General features: G+C 40.5%; 1 protein-coding gene across 1 annotated transcript in view; it reads right to left on the reverse strand.

Moving 5' to 3' along the window:
• Positions 1 to 858: 858 nt before the first annotated feature.
• The window catches only part of dock10 (dedicator of cytokinesis 10), a 59,378-nt gene continuing 45,770 nt past the window's right edge, over positions 859 to 14,466 (reverse strand). Inside the window, exons 33-56 of the mRNA XM_040008541.1 lie at positions 13,463 to 13,579; positions 13,213 to 13,321; positions 12,995 to 13,116; positions 12,552 to 12,666; positions 12,272 to 12,338; positions 11,866 to 11,900; positions 9,461 to 9,584; positions 8,791 to 8,900; positions 8,602 to 8,714; positions 7,518 to 7,655; positions 7,244 to 7,426; positions 7,038 to 7,148; positions 6,728 to 6,943; positions 6,566 to 6,623; positions 5,828 to 5,929; positions 5,145 to 5,251; positions 4,901 to 5,023; positions 4,686 to 4,799; positions 3,226 to 3,372; positions 2,915 to 3,125; positions 2,598 to 2,788; positions 2,416 to 2,516; positions 2,146 to 2,284; positions 859 to 1,705 (exon numbers count right to left, since the gene is read on the reverse strand). Of these exons, the coding sequence (XP_039864475.1) occupies positions 1,658 to 1,705; positions 2,146 to 2,284; positions 2,416 to 2,516; positions 2,598 to 2,788; positions 2,915 to 3,125; positions 3,226 to 3,372; positions 4,686 to 4,799; positions 4,901 to 5,023; positions 5,145 to 5,251; positions 5,828 to 5,929; positions 6,566 to 6,623; positions 6,728 to 6,943; positions 7,038 to 7,148; positions 7,244 to 7,426; positions 7,518 to 7,655; positions 8,602 to 8,714; positions 8,791 to 8,900; positions 9,461 to 9,584; positions 11,866 to 11,900; positions 12,272 to 12,338; positions 12,552 to 12,666; positions 12,995 to 13,116; positions 13,213 to 13,321; positions 13,463 to 13,579 (2,901 nt within the window). The 3' untranslated portion in view covers positions 859 to 1,657. The remainder of the gene's footprint in view (positions 1,706 to 2,145; positions 2,285 to 2,415; positions 2,517 to 2,597; positions 2,789 to 2,914; positions 3,126 to 3,225; positions 3,373 to 4,685; positions 4,800 to 4,900; positions 5,024 to 5,144; positions 5,252 to 5,827; positions 5,930 to 6,565; positions 6,624 to 6,727; positions 6,944 to 7,037; positions 7,149 to 7,243; positions 7,427 to 7,517; positions 7,656 to 8,601; positions 8,715 to 8,790; positions 8,901 to 9,460; positions 9,585 to 11,865; positions 11,901 to 12,271; positions 12,339 to 12,551; positions 12,667 to 12,994; positions 13,117 to 13,212; positions 13,322 to 13,462; positions 13,580 to 14,466) is intronic.

Consider the following 14,466-nt stretch of genomic DNA (forward strand, 5'->3'; position numbering starts at 1 on the left):
GAGTTTACTCAATATTTCTAGTTTTGGTGATCTTAGTTAGTATTTGGTCCTTTTCATGTTTTGGTCTCGTCTGTGTCTTGTTTGTCTGTCTTAGCCCTGTGTTTCTTCCCCAGTCATGCCTCTGTGTGCATCTGCGTCTCATTGTGTGTTCCCTGTATTTCCTGTTTTACTGTGGTAGTCTTCTGTCGCTGTACTCATGTTCTGTTTTGCTGCAAAATGTCTCGTCTGTTTGATTAGTGCCTGCTGTGTTTCCCAGGTTAGTAAAACTAGTAAAATGCTCTGATTTAGGGGAAAGAAATATTTGGATTTGGATTTGGAAAAGATGTGGTTATAGTGAAATATATGAAGTCAACATTGAAGATGTAGGGAAACACACACAAAAAAATAATAATAGTCACACATAAGTGATAAAGAGAGCCATTGTTTATAACACCAGGGAGCAAAGTTAAAAAAAAGTTTTTTTCTTCTTTGTCTTTGCCTGAGTTTGCTAATTTAAAATGTCTAATTAATGAATTAGCCGGTCTCAGGCCAATGCAAGACAGAATATGAGTGGCTGCTGTGCAGATTTACAGCCAAGACACAGACTGGATGAGTAAACTTACAGATACAACATAGCAGAGGACCGGTAACCATAATGTAAGGTGCAATTATAAAAAACAACAAAAGACTCACAACAACAAATTAAGCTACTTAAACATAGTCATGATCTTTGGACATTAACAAAATTTTATTTAAATGTTATACATAAAACTTTAGTTTTGTTTGTTTGTTTGTTTGTTTTTATTCAGCTAAACAAATTTATATATTGTATATTTTATAAAAAGCAACATTTCAAACATTTTTAAATATTAATATTTCTTATTTACAATTTAAAACAGTACAGGAAATAATAACAGTAACAATGAATTTTCAATTATAAAAATGTTACAAAACATATTTTTTTTGTCTGTTTCCATTTGAAAATTGGCAAGCTGATATTTCCAGATCGTTAGCTAGGATACAAAGTAGCAATGTGGAGCTGCTCTACATTCAAACAAGAACTGGAGGTGCGTTCAACTCCTCACATTCTTGGCTAATTAAAACCTGTAATCTAATCATTTGCCATTTTCACATTAGTTGTCTTGCGAGACTTCTTTTAATAGTTTGAAATTCAGTAATATTCCACAGAAAAATGTAAAAATAACTGTAATCAAAATGCACCAAAGAGCTTTATATTTCATACAGCTGAACGCACCTCGAGCTCAGTAAGGTCACTGTTCTCTAAAGGGTCAGGGTTGTGGAGAGAAGGCGCATGTTGTGTGTTTGTGTGCATTTCAATTTGTTTGCAGGTTTGTCTGCCAATATGTAAGCAAATGTAATCACTTGAGGGGGCAGGGAAATCTATACGACACACGAACCGAGTCTTTTAAATCAAAACGTACAGTAGCTAACAGTCCAGCAGTCTGCTCTCTACTGTAGACAAAGTTCAACAACAGGACTACAGACTACCACAACCACAGTCTACACACTTCTTCCCTTAATGTCCTCTACACTCTTCATCAGTCACAGTTCCACTAGCCAACTGCTTCAGGGGGGGAAAAAAAGGTCGGAAACAATCAAATGAGTCACTCTGAGGCTCAAACTGGGACAAAATGTTTATGGCGAGTCTACTGGCCGTTCAGTAGGTGCTGTGCCTTTCTGTTCCTGGTTGTCTTGTGTGAGGAATCTGCACAAGAATAAGAATAAAAAGCTGCAATTGGAATAGGAAAAATGCAAACATGAGCAAATATCAAGTCTGGCACTTTGGTTCCTGAGTTGGGAGCTGGGATTTCAGGTAACAATAAAGTGAGTTAAGCAAGTATAAAGGCGAAAAAGATGTCTTTCTGTGAAGAAATCTGATGACATGACAGCAGTTTTACAGAGAGTGGACAGGGAGTGGTTAGGCAGAGAAGATGAATGGAAGGCAAGGATGCTTTTAAAAGCAGCAGTGTGAGAAAAGGTTGCAACAGAAGAGGATGTCCACGAAAATAATAACTGCCTCCAAAAATAATGCATGAAGAAAAAAAGAGGGTGCTCAGTATGCCATGCAACTGAACTGCCAACAAATAAATTAAAGAATGTATGGCAGTATAGTCTGGACACTCATTAGTCTTTGCATTGTGAGACCTGTTCATTCATGATCCCAGAAAGCTCAGTCAGCATGTCCCGATAGTGAGCTCTCATCTCCTCCTGGTACTCCAGCTGGTCCTCCTTGATCAGTCGCTCATTTACATCCAAAGCCTGACCACAGGCTTCTGCAAACCGCCTGCAGGGGGCGGATTAAGTTTGACTTATGTTAATGTGCTGATCATTGATATGTGTTTAACTTTTTTTTGTTTTACCGTTCCTGACAGTGGACTAAATCATTGTTAGCTAGCTCAACACTTTAAATCATACCTGAAAATCTCCTTCAGAAGTTTGACCTGGTTGTCTGGATACTTCTTAGCATTCTTCTCCTCCAAAAATGCCCTGGCATAAGCCATGGGCCCTGCGTTCACCTGGATGGAGATGATCAAGTGAGACAACACCAGAGTAACCTATGTAAAATGTGTGTATCTGTAGTTTGGGAGAATCCCCACCTTGACGCTGACACTGCCTTGCAGTTTTAGCTGCAGCCGGATCATGTCCACCTCCTCCATGTTGCAGAGCTGGTTGAGCTCAGAGACTTTACGTGACATCTCGTCAATGGCAACTTCAATTGGATTCATTTCTGTGCTTTGCTGCTCCACCACCTGAATGCGCTTTTTAAGGTAAGGGAAGCTGGAACTTGCTAAAGAACAGAAAAACACACACAGTCTGTCAGACACAGTAACAGAAAGAGGACAAATGTATGTTCTGGTGACTAAAAAAAAAAAATGTATTATATCAGAGATATAAACAAAGAAGAGATACTCACTAGTCAGTATGGTGCGCCGTTTGCACTGCTCCTCCACATCCCCATGTTTCTTTCCTGACAGCGTAAACGGTGTTTCAAATACAAACCGGTTGATGTTGTGATGCCTCTCAAAGTCGGTCCTTTTGTCACATTGTTCTTTCTCGTCAAAGTAGGGCACTACATATGTGACCTGAATGTAAGCAAACTTGGGGTCCAGGTCTTTAGGATTTACCTGTTAGCAAAGAATTTTACAATATTATCACATAAGCAACACACCGCAGCGCCAACAGATGTTAATTCATTCATTTTAATGGCCAAATTCTGTAAGATACCTTATTAGAGTCCTGGATCATCTTGACATTTTCAGCTCCAAACTTGTCTGAGTAGAGTTTGAGTAATCTCTGGGAGATTTCCGACAGGCCTGTCAGCTTTGGCTCTTTGTAGATGAACTCTTTGCTCTCTTCCTCTTCAAAGAAACCCTACCAGAACACAAACACACACATATGCACACACTAATCAGCAAAGCTTGTTACATGTTGGTTGGCTTGGTGTGTATGTAGTCTTTTATTTTTGATTCATAGGATGTGTTGCTTTTGCTTTCACAGCACATTAGATGTTGCTCTCTTGGGGTTTCTTGAGTCACTTGTGCTTTCAGATACAAAAACTTTGTCACTTTGTTAGAACATCTCAACACTAACAGGGTACCATTGTTAAGTTCTGGATGAGGGAGTGCGGAGGCGGCACTGGAGTCAAATGCCAAGGGTGAATGAGTTTCAGTAAATCCTATCTTCTGGTTCACTGTTGCTCTGTGATATCAGCTCGTCTTAATGTTTAAGAAGGAAACAGTTTCATTGTTGGGCTAAATGGGAAGTGAAATGGGCCACAGCAAGCCTTAGACAAACCCTTCAAAGGGTAAGAGCAGCAGATGTTAATAGTGGTAAAAGGAGAAGAAAGGTAAAAGTGGTTAGCACTGAGGAAAATGGAAAATCAAGGACATACAAAACTTACCATATTCTTGATACAGAATACAACAAAACAGAAGAAAAAAAAGCAGACAGAGAAATTAAAGACACTGATTCAGTCAAAACAAATCTAGTGTCCTGTTTCCATTTCCATGCCTCACTGACCAGGTACTGCATTCTTCTTTATCTGAAAGTCTCACTATTTTACACCTATCCTGTGTAAAGCAGCCAGGTTTGTAAAAACCGAGCCCAAACCACACAATGCACCTTTGGAGATAAAGCCAGTGCTTCAAAGATGAACCCAGGGCCAAGTAGAATTCAATATTAAGCTTTCTACAAGGTTTAGTTATCCAAATTACAAACAGTTTCACTTTTATTTACCAAACCTTTGAGATTTCTGGCACTGACACGTGGTGGTATGCGAACAAAGAAAGAAATGATCACAAGCTTACTGATGGGAAGAAGCTTTGCAATTAAACAGCGATTTATCATTAGAATAATTGTAAATTAAAGTATTAACTAAATAACTTCCATTTCAATAGTCAACAAGACATAAAAGCTGCATATAGATAGCTGGATATATATGCTTCTACCACTGTCTTTGCAGTTGCAGAATTTTTTTTCCATAGATTTCAGTTAAGGAAATCTATATCTCTATTATAACATGTGTGTAGAACTGATCAAGTTCTACACACGTAGTTAAGTTTATGTGCAAAAACACACCACCTAGTGGTGTTTCCCATGTATTTGTTAAACGTGTAGTTACAGTGACTGTTCGTTGTCCTTTGTATCTTAAAAGTCTGTGAAGGTAAGCTCAAGCAGACACTCACCTGTCCGTAGAAAGCTACACGGTAGTAGCGCCCAAAGAGACGCTTTTCTGAGTTCACCACCTCCGTCACCTTCAGGTAGGAGCGATGGATGTCATAGTACAGCTCTGATAGCCTCTGTAGGCACAAGCAAACAAACAAACACACAAATAATTTCATACGCAGCTCACACTGCACATTTTTTCACACGCTTACACAGAAAGGGTAAAAGCCGTTACCTTGAAATCTCTTCTTTTTTCAAAGACAGCAATTACAGGTTTGTTGATGTCAGCAATGAGCTCGTATCTCTCCGATTTCCACAAATAGTCCACACACAGCTCCAGCTGCTCCACCAGGGTGTCCTACACAGTGCAATGAGAGCACGAAGAACATAAGAGAAAAATCTGACCGGCAACAGTGATTCTGATGATTAAATCCAACAGAGTTAATGGTTTTGTTCAGAACAAAAAGGCTAACACGGACCTCAGTATATGGCGTGTCTTGTGTACCAGTGTCTTCCTTCATGGCTCCCTCCTCTTTAACATTAGGGCTGATGCACATAAATGCTGCCCAGCCCATGGAGAAGGATGCTGGTGTGTCAAACAAGTGAAAGTGATATCAGGGCACGATTACTAAAAAGACATCACACGTTATCGTTGGTGCTATGTTTGGCATGTAAACGCACGTATAGATGCTTAAAATACATCTGCTATCACAGTCTTGCAAGAAAATACAAGACTTACAGTCAAGCATTCAGTTTTTGCAAAAACAGCAAATGTGAGTGTGCTTCACATCAAACCCCTGTGACACTGAGCATCATATCCTGTGAGACTTGTGTGAACAGACACAGTGACAGTAAAACGTAACCTGGCACAAGATCATGCCAGCAAGGCAAGAACAGTGGTCCTCAGAACAATTTACTGCAAAATGCAATACACCGTGTAGAAAAGTGATTCAAATTTAAACCACCACCGGACAACCTGATGTCCCTTTGATCCAAATCATGTCCGCCACTCAATATCCAGAGCTTGCAAAAAAATTCAAAAGGTACAAACAAATATAAGTGCACACTCACTACCAACCACATTCAGGTCTTTCTGTTTCTACATTCATGTTTCTACCCAACCCCAACACCACCCAGCGGACCCCCAGGCGCACACACTCACTGTCTGGATCTCGGGAGGTAGTTAGTAAGGAGCTACATTTATAGACAGGGCTTTCTTCAGGGGACACACTGGACATCCTGGCCTTGTCAGCGCTCCAGTAGCCTGTTTGGTAGGAGGGGAGGAGGAGCAGGTTTACAAAGTTTATGTCCACTTGCTTTTGCCACTTTATGCTCACGGACAAGGCTCACAAAGCAGCTGAACTGCTGGCACTCTATGCTAGGAACTAGCCCACAGACTCAGTGAGTAAAGCCATGCGCAAAAGACGTAAGAAACACAGAGTGGCAGATACAAGCTGTTTACACGAGGAAGCATGCACACACAGAAAAACGTGAAGCACAGGAAAATGTGTGGACATCAATCTAAGAGGAGGATGGATTTTAAATATAAAAGAAAGGTCTATACTACTACAGGACAGGAAGAGGAATCAAACATCATTTCCCATGAGTTCTCAGTCAGTCACACTCAGATGAAAACTGTCCTCACTTTCAGGCATACACATCAAGAACAGTGAATGTATGAAGGACTGATGCCTCAAAGGTTTGATGACTATGATAGCAAAGAGAAAAAAGTATTCCATTGTGAGAAGCTGCTGTATGTGATTGGATGAACTCAAGTTAGCATGTCTGCAGAGATCCACAAATATACAAAAATCTCACTGCACTGCAAACAGATATTTGCACACAAACCATGCTGCAAAAAGCTCGCAAGGGCAAAAGTGGCAGCAAAGTGTGGACTAACCTCTCCTCTTCAACGATTCAGCAATCAGGGCTGAGATGTGGATGTAGCACATAGCAGCCTGAGGGAAAGACAGAAGTTAGATGTTTTTTAAACTGATACTTTCATGTGACATTATTGATGTTTCTGAAGTCTGAGAACCTGACAAAATGCAACATTTCTAACCTCTGAGAGATCCCCGTTGCGGACGTGAATCTTGGCCATGCTCTCGAGCCAAGTGCGTCGAAGCTCAGGGGTGCTCGCGTAGGAATTGGCCAGACTGTACTGCAGATCCACCAGCATTTCAGGATCCTTCTCATGCTCCTTCATTTGTGCTGTAGCCATCAGAACTGTCCTGATCCGTTTGGTCAGGTCCTTCACCTCAGCAGGGAACGGTGTGTTCTGTAGAAAATGAAAGTAAAATTAAATATAAAGTACACGATTGATGATAATTATTGATAGAAAAGGTGTTTTAAAAGCTTAAGGAATTCTGTACTTTCAGTGGTGCATCTCCATTAGCAAAGTTGTTTATGATGGCCAGAGACTGTTGAAACCTCGAGCCTCCGATTCCAGCATCTGCTATCAGCTGGCTCACTGCCTTGATAACCTGTAGCGGAGACAGGCCAGTATAGCCATGAAACGGTGATACGCAAAGTACACAAAACTCAAATGAAGTCATTTTACTTCTTTATATTAACTGACCTGCAGATGTGAGCGAACGATCGACTTTCCCTTGGTAAACTCAAAGTTTTTTCTCATGAAAAAATACAGCAGGGCAGCTGCCTCCGTCTGGGTGGAGCTGGATCGATGGTTACAGCACTTGAGGATCTCGTAGCAAAGACAGCCACACAGGTCTGCCTTACCCTGGAAAAATGCACTGGGAAACTACAGAAAAAAGAGAAAGACGAAACTAACCATAAGATAATGACTCGAGTCTTCAATGATATGTTAAACGATTAAAGAAAGGTTTACGGACCTTTTGTACAAAAAGCCTGAGTGCAGCAAAGACATGCCGTAGAGTAGCAGTTGATTGGTTGATCTGAAAGAAGAGCAAGTAGGTGTCCAGCACCTTCTTCATCAATGTGTTCTGTCCATCGTCCTGCAACAGCTGCTTCTGGATGAATGTGAGAAAACGAAAGAAAAACATGTTTCACCAGACTTAACTTCAATGCAGTCTTTAAAAAAAACACTAGGTGGCAGTATGTATGAAATGTGTTAAGACTTGAGCCACCTCACATTTATTTATATTTTGCTGGGAAAGTGGGAAATGGGTGTAACAGTTTACTGTAACATCTGCAGACATGTGTAAGTACAGTACAAAAGGCAACAATGGAATTTATACAAATTCTGCTTGAAAGTCAATATTTGGTATGCCCACTTTTATTGAGTGAAACATTAATGATGGAAGCAGACAAATCCCCATCAGGTTTGCATCAAGAAGGACTTCTATTGTAAAAAAACCCCCAAAAAAACCTGCCAAATTAAATATACAGAGCTAAACGGAGCAGCCAAAAGTAGTTTCACTGTCTAGCCTATCGTTAATTTTTTTTATAAAAGTAGTAATAGTAATAGTCCTTCAGGTGTCTACAAAGCTTTTCTTTGGATGTTGACTGTCTTTTGTTCCATTTCTGTTAAAATGATCCCACAATGCTTCAGTAATATTGAGGTCCAGGTTGTGGTGAGGCCAATCCAAAATTAATCTAACTGAAATGCAGTTCTAATCCACAACAGAGCCTCAACATTTTTTTATTTTTTACACGTGGCTGTAGACACTCACTGTTCCTCTTTACCATGCCTCCTGACTACCTCTGTACATATCAATGAAGATGAACCAAACATTTCACTCAATAAGACCTGTTGCCACTGGTTTTCAGGACGGTTTTTGTGCAATTTGGTATACCTCAGTTATTTTCCCCATTTCCTTCCTTTAGAGTGTCTTCTTGACAGCCACATTTCCACATAAGTGGCTTAAAAAAATACATTTCTCTAAAGAAGTAGAATGTAATACTTTGTGGTATTAACTTTACTTTTGGGTTGTATAATATGAAATGGTCACAGACCTTCTGATGCTGAACAAACAGCTCTAGTACATCCAGCACAGTGAGGGCGACCTCTGTGGACATGTTCGCCTCAATATCTGTAGGACTCAACGTGTCCCCATCCTGAATGCCGTCTAGAAATAGAAGCACGTATGAATAACAAATACATCAAAGTAACCTCACTGTGACCTCAGTCAGAGTATTTGTTACCTGGCTCCATCATCTGCAGCAGCTTGGGGTTGGTGAGGGCATTCTTGCCCCTGATGATGGGCATGGTTTGGGAGCGAGCATGCCGGTGGCCATCACCCCCAGATGCCATCCTGGAGGGTCAACAGCATGAATCAGAAGCTCATATAAATCACAGCGTGTGCGTGTTTTACTCATGACTTCTTTAAATTGCCCTTCAGTAAATGTAGTACTAAACCTTTGGATAAATGCAAAGGTACACTATCGCTAAAGATTCTGCACACTTAAGTAGGCGGGTAGATATAAATGACATCCATGTCTCAAGGACTTGCTGCTATCGGGAGGCTATCAACACATGAGTGTACAGACACAAAGACTGGCAAATCACACAGAACACTGCAGGTATGGGAAGAGGCATGCTGAGAACACAAGTTACAGTCTGTAATGTGGAAACACAGTGGTCACATAAATGATGAAATTACACACGACACAAATGCATTATCCTTTTTTTTTTCAAGTATTCACATTGCTCTTGCATGTTTAACGTGTATTAAAGAGTCTGGAGTTTTATGACATCATAAAGCACTTTTGGGCCACCAGACATCATTAGCATTCAGAACACTTTCAGTAAACAAAGACTTAGTTTGTCATCATGGCTGAGGTGTTGTCTGTTTTCCTTGTGGAGGGTGATTACCATTGTGGGAAGATGCTTGAGGGATGAGAGGACTGGGAGGGGTTGTTAGAGCCCTTCAGGGTGCCATTGGCGTGGGTTGACTGAGCCAGCTTTACTGCCGCTGCTAGCTTCCTGTTCACAAGCCAACCACATCAAAGCTAACATTAGTTAGTTTAATTAAGACCATCATTTTTAAAATTGTTATTAGTTAGATGTCCTAACTGTGGGTGGCATGCTAATAGCTGTTAGAGCATGTCTGTAATCAATAAAAAAAACTGACCTTACTGTCTAAATGTGAAGCAGCTTGCAAAGCGCTACAATTTTTGCACCTTTGTGACCTTGTTACATATTTATAGAAGCCGGGTCACATTTGATTTTAGTAAGGCTAAATGAAATGCAAAAAGCACACAAGATCTCCGATTTGACCTTGGTGTGATGAAAGCGGCTGGAGCCAAAAACAAGGATCAAACAGCTCGAGAGGAAGGTCAGCCAGATGGAAAGGTTAGAGTCAGTAGAGCTGATGCTTTTAGTTTTCCACTAGTATAGTAATGTGAAAATGTTGCATTAACTCTTGGTAGAGTGTGAGTGGAAGCTGGGGCTTCGGGGTGATAGTAACATACAACTATAGACAGCTTAGGGACAAGATATTGGTGTGATGAAGCTGAATGTCAGTTATGCTGCGGCACAAATGAGCTCCGTAACAGTATCTCAAGAAAAACAGATGTTCAATTTATCAAATTATTGTGATCCTTAAAGCTTGATCAGAAACTGCTGCCAATCTGAGTAAAGCAAATGCTTCCTATGCCAGATAAAAGAAAGCGTGTAAGCCAATCAACACAAAAGCATCAGAGCCTATTAAAAACACTGAAGCCAAGCAGATGGTGGAGCTGAGCCAGTGCTGAGACTGAAGGCATGGAGGCAGAGGGTTACAAGGTCAACGTGCAACATCTGAGTCGTAAAATGTGGAAAAGATGTAAAAAGCAAACGAAACCAGCACACGGAACATTACATAAAATGGATCTGTGTCAACAAAGAAAGTGTTACTTGATGTGACAGGACATCGATAAATGTGCGGTCACAAGGACAAACCATTATCAGAGGCACCATGCACAGAGCAGGGGGGGTGAATGCATGCACTGTCATGGAAACTACAACAGCAAGGTCGAACATGGAGAAAACGTAACAGGCAAATGTTACTTGGTTGTGTTATGTTGGTCGTGTGCATTGAGAACATAGAACATTAAGGAAGTAAGGGATAAGCTAGAATAATGTCTGGGACTAAACTACAACATTGCTGGATAAATGAAACAACTTCCTCAATCAGCTTCTAACTATGACCAGTGGCCCTAAAACATGTCTTGGAAATCTTTGGTTGAATTTATATAAGAGATTTCTCTGTCTTTTTGCTTTAAACTGTTAACTTCTCATTGATCTAAAGTGGGTGGGGCTCAGCTAGTAAACGTCAATGCCATGATATGACAGCTTATGTTGCCAGACTACTGTCAATAACACAGGATTAAACCAAAGTCACACACTCCTGATGAAGCAGATTAGTAGTTTTTGACAGTTACGCTTGTTATTCAAGCATTTCCTGATGTTTTAATCACAAATATTCAAGATTAAATCTTTAGGACCTAATGTAATGTATTTCATCACTCCTGAACTTCAGTGGGGTGCCCAAACTGACTCAAAAGAGCCAACAGAGAAAGACGCCGAGACAGACACACTCTGAATCCCCTGTGGCCTGGTATTATGGATGAATGTTAAGTAGCTAGCAGCCCCAGACAGGCTCAACTACGTCTGAGAGCCCTAGCTAGGCTTCCAGCTATCTTCGTTCAGTTAATGCCTCCACACACAGTAAAGCAGTGTGTTCTCCCAGCCTTTTGTTGGCTTACATCTCAGCATCCTATTGCTGAAAGGAAAAAAAGAGGGCTAATTTAATTAGCTGGGAGGATCCAGAAGATGGAAGAGGCTCGCAGTGCCAATGGCTCAGCTCCAGTAAGAGCACGCACACACGATAACAACCCCCATCCTGTGTTTGCCAACCACTACACTACAATATCCAGCAGTGATTCTTTTCGAACAGTGAGATCCAGGAGTTTCACCTCCCCCCTTCTTCCTTTTCTTCCCTCCTTCACCTCCTCCCCTCTTGAAGCTGATCCCTGAGTGTGTGCACGCATACTGAACACATTTTAGTATTTCTGCCTGACTTAGTCTGATTTCACGTGTGTGCGTGTGCGAATGTGTCTGTGGGGCTGCATTTATGATTGTGTGAATGATTACATGAATTATGTATCAGTGTGTGGTGGCAACATGTACACTGAGTTAATAAGCAGTTTCCATATGTGCAGCGTTACAATAAATGCATTTGAATGGCACCTGCTCCATCTCTTTGCTGGAGAAAGCACTCACCTGGCTATGTGGCGTTTTACCAAGGAATCTAAAATGCTGAAGACAGAGCCTAAGGAAACACAATTCAAAAGTTTTCTTAGATAAGAAGACAGATAAGATGGAGTGCATGTGATCACACTGAGGTGAACCAGAACAGTCTAGATGCTGAGACAAACAGGAAACACGGAAAGTTAATTTACTGCACTCGTTGGTGGACAGGAGCTCTCACTGGAATTATAGTCTGTTTTTCTTCTCTCTACCTCTCTCTTATAGTGTCAGTATTTTCATACTGGCCACGTTCCCTTTTCTACTCTTCTTATTCACTTGCCCTCAACCCCGTCTGTCTCTCTACAGTTTTTTCTCTCTCTCTGTGAACAGTGAGTATCTCTAATCAGTGTAGCAATGCCTGCAGTCTTCAGCAAAAACAAGAAGAGCTCTTACTCCAGAATGTTGAAGAAGTCCGAGATCTCCTGGTGAATGGCGCGGTGCCAGTAGGACACCAGCACATCTGGAAATAAACAATGAAAGACATAATATAAAAAATCTTTTCACAGACTGAAAAAAAGTATGGCTATCTGAAGCTCACAGTATTAAAATCCCTCAGCAACAGAACAAAAAGCAACTTTTGTGTCAATTTTTGTATACATTCACTGCTAAGTATAGCAGTAAATGTAATAAATCTCCTGTGGACTGCATGAATTCTTTAAGTGATAGATCTTACCTTCAGATATGGTTTTCATGATCTGCAAAAAGCACATGAGGAGGCTGCGGGTCTCTGCCTGGTCCAGCTTGTCACATCGAGAACCGTAGCCTATCAGGGACTGGGGCCGGGCAAACTAAGGACCAACATCAGACAGAAATGCAGTCAGTGATAAACTGTTGCTAACAGGAGTTAAAAGTTGGATATAATGGGTGTGTTATTAGCTGGTCCAGTATTTTTAAATTAAATTTTACTACTTTTAAAAATGCAGAAACAAGATATTATATGGGTGATTTTGGGTTGCTGGAGGTGCTGATTGCTGAAATATATTTTACGCATTATTTACAAAGTATAATGCTGGGGTCTTACAATGTACATATGAAGACTACCAATGAAACTTATAATAAATAAATGACTACATTTTCTATACAGATGTTTGCTCTTTTTCATGTGAACTGTCTCACCTTCTCACATCCATCCATTTTCTCGCTGTTCCTGTCACTGTTGCTCGGGTTGGAGTCCACGCTGATCAGAGAGCCTCGAGAGTCAGCCTGGTTAGCCGTAGCAACTGCCAAGGAGGAGAAGGCTGGCGCAGGAAGAACAAGTGTAGGCATCAATGTCCTGACTTACTTTATATTAGATAGCTTCACTGGAAATAGACACACACATATAACAGTGCTACCTGTAATGGAATTGAGTACTTCTTTGGAAAATGAGGCATCTACAGAGTTGGCATGGCGAGTAACCCCTCCAGCTGCCACTGCTCCCACACTGAGGTCATCTCGAGAGCCCTGTTGCAGGTGCAAAAAAGACAGCACAAAGAGAAAATAGATTTACCTTAAAACATAACACAAATATACATGATTCTGAACATTTAGGAGCCAATCAGTACAGTGTTTTTTAATAATTTCATCATTTGTCTTGACTCTTACTTGGTCACTAGCAGTAAAGTAGATGGGGAAAAGGTCCCTGAGGAAGAATCTTGGCATGTTGTCCAGGATGAGGCCATAAAGCGGCAGGTAGAGAGATGCAATTCTTGCCTGCTTTTCCTGGAAAAGAAAGTATCAGTCAGAATTGGTCTAATTAAATCAGTACATTTTTTTCTATAAATCATCTCATTATTTGACTCAGAAACCTTTTTTTAAGCTTTTTTAGGCCAAATACATGCAATTCAAACTTAAGGTTATGTGTATAACCCCGGCTCTGAGTAGGATGAGTGAGTGAAAAATAAAAGGTGGAAAATTTCATAACAAATTACATGACTGAGTAGCTCTTTTTTTATACCCAATAATCAGTATAAAAAGAAGCATCCAGAAAGGCAGAGTCTTTTTTAGATGTGAGGATTATAAAGTGTTGTTAGATTAAGAAAGATGTAACACAGTGATGACTTTTTTGAAACGTGTTGCTGACATCAGATTAATTACAGTTAATTGCAATTTTAAACTTTAAAAATTACAGATGAAATTATTTCCTAATCATTATATTCATTTTATTTACACTTTGCTTTATTTCGACATTGTTTTTCTTAAATGTAATGTACTTCCTAATCCCTGTATAAAAGCACTGCAGACTGCACTCATGAATTAGAATAAAGCAGCCATGGAAATTCACTGACCTCAGCAAAATTTTAAATAAAATTTCACCTGCATTGTGTTGCATGAGTGGTTTTTATTAATGTAGCCATTTTATTTCTTGATTGCACACATTTGGTTTTCATTCAGGCTTCGGCCTGACTACAGCCCACTGCTCTTGTGTTGTGGTTGGCAGTATTTGGCAACGTTTAACTGAGGGCAGATTGCTAACTTTGATCTGATCTAGACCCTTCCCAGCATCCATTAAGACATCTTCATGGCTGCTTGCAGCTGCTTTGAAGAATCACATGTCAGTGTGTATGTGTTTGCATGAGTCACTGTGGAAGAATTTCTACTGTTTGCTC

Source organism: Simochromis diagramma, unplaced genomic scaffold (assembly GCF_900408965.1).
Source record: "Simochromis diagramma unplaced genomic scaffold, fSimDia1.1 OVJJ01000344.1, whole genome shotgun sequence".
NCBI lineage: Eukaryota > Metazoa > Chordata > Actinopteri > Cichliformes > Cichlidae > Simochromis > Simochromis diagramma.